General features: G+C 36.2%; 1 protein-coding gene across 3 annotated transcripts in view; it reads left to right on the top strand.

Annotated features, from left to right (window-relative positions):
• The window catches only part of galnt18b (UDP-N-acetyl-alpha-D-galactosamine:polypeptide N-acetylgalactosaminyltransferase 18b), a 108309-nt gene that overhangs the window by 80762 nt on the left and 20346 nt on the right, over positions 1-7201 (top strand). For all 3 annotated transcript variants that reach the window (XM_015031422.1, XM_015031423.1, XM_015031424.1), the window contains one exon: positions 6270-6455. In XM_015031422.1, coding sequence (XP_014886908.1) covers positions 6270-6455 — 186 coding nt within the window. The remainder of the gene's footprint in view (positions 1-6269; positions 6456-7201) is intronic.

Here is a 7201-nt window from a genome sequence, read left to right as displayed (position 1 = left end):
TTTTTTTTTTTTTTGGGTTTTTTAATTTTTGGGTTAGAGGGTTGGTTTTTTTTTTTTTTTTTTTGGGGGGGGGGTTCTTCTGTGTGAATGTAACCTAAAATATCTTCCACTTTTAGAAACTGTAGGAACTGACAGTCTGAGAACCAAGTGCTCTCAGACTCCTCTCAGTGTTTTCTTCTCTCTATGGTTTAGGGTAATATTATTTAGCATGTGGTTTATAGTCAAATAAGAAACAATTCTCCAGCTTTCTTGAAATGCAATAAAGTCCTCATTCTTATGTTTCAAGTAGCTTATTTTTTCCTGTTGGCATTTCTGAACAAAGCTAAACAAAACTGTTGTTCCCAATGAAAGGCTTTGTGAGATTCCGTCATAGATCATGGCCACAGAAATACATGCATGGTGGAGATAATGTTTTCCTATTTACTTTCACAAAATTGAGTTAGCTGGGAAAAGGCATTACATTTCCCTTCAGATAATGAAAATTATGATTATTATCTGGTTCAGATAAAGGATGGTGTAGTCAGACTGAGGCAGTACTAGCTGCCTGCACTGCTTTGAGTTGTGCATCAGGCAGCAAAATATTATTCAGTGTTTTGACTTTAATGCTAACATTAGTTTTGATATGAATTATTTTACTACTGAAAAACTTTAAAGTCAAGTGAATTAAAAAATATTAGGATGTTTTCACAAGACTTTTAAGTTTCTCGGGGGGCAGAAAATGATTTGCTAAAGACTATGCAGAAAAAAAAAGTCAAACACTTCTAAGAATGGTTGTAAGCAGCATCATGGAGAAGCATTATTGTGATGACACCCTGAAGGGGAATGACAGAAAGGGTAGAAACTTCTTAAAGAGACAGAGGCTAGTTTCAAGGCTTATGGCTATAATTCGAAGTCAAATTTCCTCTAGATTGTGGTTTGTATATGTATATAGCATTTCTATGCTATATATTTACATATTTACTTAATCATGGTATAAAATGGTGCTATGTGCTTGGAACATACATAGTGCTGTCCCTTAAATGTGAACGCAGTGCTTCATGATGGATCTCTTCTTTAAGAACAATGTTTTTCTCTGGTATTATACTGAATTTGTCCTATTTTTGACAGATGCCATCTAAAACAGTTTACTCATGAGAAATCCAGGGTACTTGCTTGATGAGTTTGACAAGCATTCAAAATGAAAAGCATATTTGAATAGGATAGATACAACAACCTTTAAGTCTCATAATTCTGACTGAAAACAAATCTCTGTTGTTTTGCTTTTAAGTAGTTTAAATGAAAACATCCGCATTTGAAAAACCACTTTTGTCACACAAAACATTCACATTTGCACACATTCTGTGCTTCTTATTTATTCTATGCAAGGGAAACACTTTTCCTGCAATCACACACCATGTGCATATCAGAACAACTGTTTTTGCAACATACATGGTTAGCCCCTTTGATAGTGTGTGTATATGACTATTATTCATTGTTTTGTGGTGATGTTTTTATGTTTTCAGGAAAATTGTGAAAAAGTTAGCTAAGGGAAAATAAAAAGAATATGGTTTATTAAGTGTTGTACAGAAGTTTCTACTATTTTGTGCCATTTAACCAATGCTCACTTAGTTTTCACTAAAGAACCAGAAAGAAAAACCTTCAGCATTAGCTTCATTCACAAATCCTTCACTGGAAGTTTCTAGGCAATCAGCCTCTGTATGTGCAGACATGGTTTGGCTATTTTTAGATTAAGTATCAGGCATAATTTTAAAGGAGTATCTCTCTTTATCTGTTCATATTTTGTATCATCTAGGGTATAAGTGTCCAATTCTCAAAAGGCTTGTGCTGTTTGCACCAAGCAGGCTGTTCTCCAGAAAGTTGTTCATAATTCATGAGTGTAAACAGCAATTTTTAATAAAGCAACCTGCACTGCTAACTTTACATGGATGTCACAGAGTATAAAGTTTACCCTTCCTACCAATGCCTGAGTTGTTGCACAGTATTTTGCAAATCTACAAATTGTTAAAACGTTACATAAAATATTGTTTTAGCACAAACCTTATAATTGTAGTACATGCCAATTGATAGTGTGTGACCTCCAGAATAATTTAAGATGACCAAACTAACACTGCAGAGCTTATGCTGAGCACAGTTTTTGCTTTCGGGGAGAAGGAAAGACCCGATCTTGTGGAAAGAGCATGGAGTGAGTGCAATACTAAGCAATGATGGCCAAGAAAAAAGAAGTGGTTTGACAGTTTACAGATTAGCACAGCTCATATTCCTGGAAACTACATGCAATAATTGAAAAATCTGGTACATGTTTATTTAAAGTTAACAGCCCTTGAAGGAACCATTGCAGTATCATTTACAGTCAGCAGCTCTGCTTTACAGACATTCACATTGGAACATTGGGAAATATTTTATTTCATTCTTGTTCAATTTTTATTTGTTGGTGCAGGAAATGCTGGGAGAAAAAGCAAGAACTGCGTTTCAGCGATAAGAGTGCAGATGTTCTCTATGTATCATGCTGCTTAGACAAATCTGTTTAGCACACCATGCTGTTCCTGTCACAGAATGACTTAGATCAGTTTGATTAACACAATCTCCCACCTCACACTCTCCAGTGATTCGGTCACTGGAGAGTGATTTTCAACATAGAGTTTATGACACACTGTCTCTGACTCTGTTGCTCAACAGATAAGATTGTTGCTTTTGGGGCTTCAGATTGGTAACCGATCCTAGAGACGGCTCATGGAGAAGGGAGGGGTATTTTGGGATCACGTCTCGTAATTCAAACCCTGTTACTCCTTTTAACAAAGGAGACAAATCCAGCACTTTGCATTCTGTATGCTGTCTGTTGTCTTTTTCTTTTCTCCTCTCTGGTTTAGGACTGCAAATAAACAGACTTTAAAAGGGACGTATTAGGGACTTGTGATCTGCTCTATGACCTGTGATTTCTCAGCCTAGGACTGTAGGTAACTGATTAGGATTGATAATACGCTTATAATTGCTTGTAATATCACACATTTAAGTTATCTTTCCAGTTTTTAGAAGAACCTCTAAGCTGTAACATTAAGCTTACTTCCAAAAAAATGTTTTTCACTCTTTCTAACTTTTCTGCCCATTTAACTTGTGGCTGAATGTTAACTTACTTTAGCTGAAAAAAGATGACCATCTTAGTATTGGGAGAGCAGACACAAAAAATGAGCAAGAATTGGAGCTAACAGTCAATTTGGGTGAATCAGCTCCACCTGGTTTTGCTTCTTTCTCCACCTGGTTTTGCTTCTTTCATTGCAAAGAAAGAAGAAATGTTTTCCCAAAATAAATTTGGGAAAACATTTTGTTTAAGGGGATGGGAGAGAATGGCTTGAAGATGGAACAGAAGGTGTGGTGTCTCTCCATGTTTCATGTACATTTTTACAAAGAAGTGTTTTTGCTCTTGTGATTGAGATTGGTTCATTGCGGTGGAGTCGGAGAGACTCGGAGGACAGACCTGACTCCTAATGAAACAAAGCAGACTCAAACATCCGCTGGAGGAGGTAAAGCGGTGGTTTCATTGAACACAGTGTGGCTGAAATATGCTTCCATCCCTAAATGACACGAAGCAAGTGTCTGTAATTGTGTTTACACATCTTGTCGGCTATTTGACAGCATGGAAATTGAGAAAATTGTCACACTGAAGACTGCGTATTAGGAAAGTGTCCTATAATTGTTTTGCTGCAGCATTGTTTTTCGCTCACTAGCACATAGGAAAACAGATTGCATGAGTCAAGATGCAAATTAGATGGTGTGTTTGATTGTTCAAATGCAACTGTTGGGAATGGTGATATAAGGCTGCTGTGCTTTGACTGCAGCTAGTGAAAATTATGACAGACTCAGATTTGCTGTCTTGACAGCAATGCTTTATTATTGTAATGAATTTAGGGAACAAAAACTGAAGGCAGTTCACGGATATCCATCAAGCAAAAGCTCTTAGGCAGACATGAAATGTGACTCAGAACAATAGAAGGATAATTTTTGCACCATTGCGTTAAAGATACAAATTACCAACTTTTGATAAATGGAAAAATATTTCAAGATGAAAACGTGTTAAAACTTGGCAAAAGATCGCATAAGCCTTTCAAGCAATTTGATTTCTTGAGCTTTTTTCAAATCCAATATTTTTGTACCTCTGGTATCTCAGTATAATATTCATCAGCCAATGAACTATTTAGATAAAGCTTTTGAATTGAACATCTCAAAAATGTTCTTATGCAACGTTATGAAATCTGTTGCTGATTCCCATTACTGGTAGTACCAATAAATCTGACTTTCATAGTTATAAATGTGTCTTATCCAAAGGTTTCTTGACTTATTAACTATGTCATTCACTTCAGATTTTCCTTTTTACTTTCAGCTTTGAAAAAAATTTTTTATTAATGTTTGACTCATTTTTGTTATAGTCAATCTTGTGACTCTAAAGCTACAGCCACATAGCCATGCATAAACTATAACCTGAGAAAAAAATAATGCATTGCATGAATACCCTTCTAGACAGCAATTTTCCATCTGAATCATTGATAAAACAAAAAATAAATTGCAAAGGAAAAATATACAAAGAGAGACTGCCTCCTACCTCCAGTATTAGATCAGACTGTTTCCCTTTTTATTTTCTGCCTGTATTTACTCGGACATCAGCACAACCGTATGTGTTGCATGGACATCAAGAAATGTGTTTGCTTCATTAAAAAGAGATATAATTAAAATATCTGTAAAAACATACACTCTTCCTTTATGAATACTGTATTTGGCTCTACCACTGGTTTATACCTAAAACCGCTCAGAAAACTGAAAGAAATACCCATTTCTAATCATTTGATTTTTATTTATTGTGTTTGGTGATTAGGTTTTATTTGTTTCAAGAAGGTATGAAAAATACAGTAACACTAATATTAGCAAAAAATAGTATAATTTTGTCCTTGCTGGTAGATATTACTACTTTAATCCAACAAATATAAGTACACATCAATCAGCTTGTAGTCTGAGAAGTAATCTCGGTTACTTAACCGGCTTTCATGACTATTTTTACTCTTGAAAGGCTTTCCAGTGTCTCATGAATAATCCCCAAATCAAACCAACAGTTTACCTCACATGTGATGTTTGTTCTTTGCCTCTGATGATGCTGATTTGCACTAAATGCTGTTGGTTACTTTGTTTTGGATGGTAATGAGAGGAAGGAATTTTCTGCACACAGAAAAGCCTCAGTGATGATATTAACCGTATTCATCTGAAACATAGGAGGTCGCATTGGGGAAGTGTTGAGCTCGGCACACACAAGTGATTTCCAAGTACCCTTTACCGTCTCTACAAGTAAAATCATCCTTGATGAGCCCGGATAGAGCTGATCAAAGGGGTTAAAAGCTTCTTCATAGCTTTCTGTGAACCGTTTTAAGTGACCATTTAGATTCTTTAAATACTAATCAAGAGCTTTGTGATCCTCCTGATTAATTATCTGACTTGGCTCCCTCCAAGTTTTAATATTTATATTTTAAAGAAGGTTTTCTAATGTTTATTAGAAAGTGATTAAATGCATTTGACTGGGTTGCTGAAGTATGTAACAATGTAGTAAAAGATAATGTAATTATTTTATGTGGGTTTTCGTAAAGAGGTAACCAACCAAACTGTTGTCTGATTGCATATTAACTGAAAGTGCTTGGAGCATTTTTCACACTAGGAATGCATAATAATATGCATATTAATTCACATAATATTCCAAAAAAAAAAAAACTTCTTAAAATCTTATTGAAAGAAATATTAGTTGAAGACACCACAGGTGTGTAAAGTTGCAGAGACTTCTTCCTTGTGTTTCCTTAACGTCCCAGAGAGATTTATTATGTAAAGAGTTAGTGGTATTGTCTTTTCCTTGTCTGCACTGGGATTATTTACATTCTCCAGCACAAAGCCTCCCTCTTCACAGGCAGGGCCGTGGCGGGAGTCCGAGGTGATGAAGGGCAGCTGCTTGTCAACCAGTGCGTGCTTTAAGCAGTCCAGGCATGCTTCCACTGTTGACACTGAGTGGCACACTGAGTTAAAAGACATCCCTGAACTGCATTTACAACAAAGCAACAATCAAGCTTTGAGTCTGATGTTAGTTCCTGAAGATATACATGTGTATATATATTTCTACCAACAACAGTAAATCTAAAACTTTCTTGCATAAACTTAGTGATTTTCAGTTTTTCTTAGGGTTAAATAAAAACATCCTGAGGTTCCCTACACTGACTTTTCTTTATATGATCTTTCCATACAAGGTGTGGCAGTGTGGTGGCAGTGTGGAGGTCCTGCCTTGTGCTCGTATTGCCCACATCGAACGCGCTCATAAGCCGTACACAGAGGATCTGACGTCTCACGTTCGGCGAAACGCCCTCAGGGTAGCCGAGGTCTGGATGGATGAGTTCAAAAGTCACGTCTACATGGCTTGGAATGTCCCCATTGAGGTGAGTGATTGTGTTAATCTGGTTTTCATTTTATTGATATTTCAACATGTGCGCTGGAGTCCGTACAGGTTGTGGGAGTGGCTCAGGAACATGGAGCCTTCTACGAGGAAATATTTTTCACTGTTTTCATTCCCATTACTTATGACTAAAAGTCATATTTGAATTGTAAAGCGAGAACAATTGCAAACTAAAAAGATTGCAAATTACTAAAATGATGGCCATCTTTGTATCACAACTGTGGACGTTTGTGTTGCCTATTAAATGCTAAGAAAGAAGAGATGTTGAACAGAAAGGGTGAAAACAAAATAGTAGCTGCAGCTCGATCTGGGTGAATTTTCCCAGCTAAAATTGTATATATATATATATATATATTTAAAAACTGTGGGCTACATTATTTCCTGTGTTATTATGTGATGCTCCTGCTGCAGAAAACACGCAAAGTAATTCAATCATACAAGGATATGAAGTTTAAGATTAAAGATAGCCTTTAATATCATCCCAAAACCCCACAGACAGAACTATCATTTCTCCAAGGTAATAAATGCAAAGCAGTGGTAATGTGGCAGTACACCAGTAAAGACAAAACATGGATTACATCAGTTTATTTTATTAAACCACCAAATTCAACTAGAAATGTTATCTTCTGTGAAAACCAGAAGCAACAACCCTGAATGTGTTAGATTTTGCATTCATCACATGTCCTTTGTGAGCCATCTGTTATGGCATTCCACAGTTTTTATGGGCAG

The sequence above is a fragment of the Poecilia latipinna genome, unplaced genomic scaffold, assembly GCF_001443285.1.
Source record: "Poecilia latipinna isolate Pla-1442-1.1 unplaced genomic scaffold, P_latipinna-1.0 Scaffold207, whole genome shotgun sequence".
Taxonomy (NCBI): Eukaryota; Metazoa; Chordata; class Actinopteri; order Cyprinodontiformes; family Poeciliidae; genus Poecilia; species Poecilia latipinna.
The sequence above is the reverse complement of the archived record's forward strand: the minus strand, read 5'-3'. Positions and strand labels throughout refer to the sequence as shown.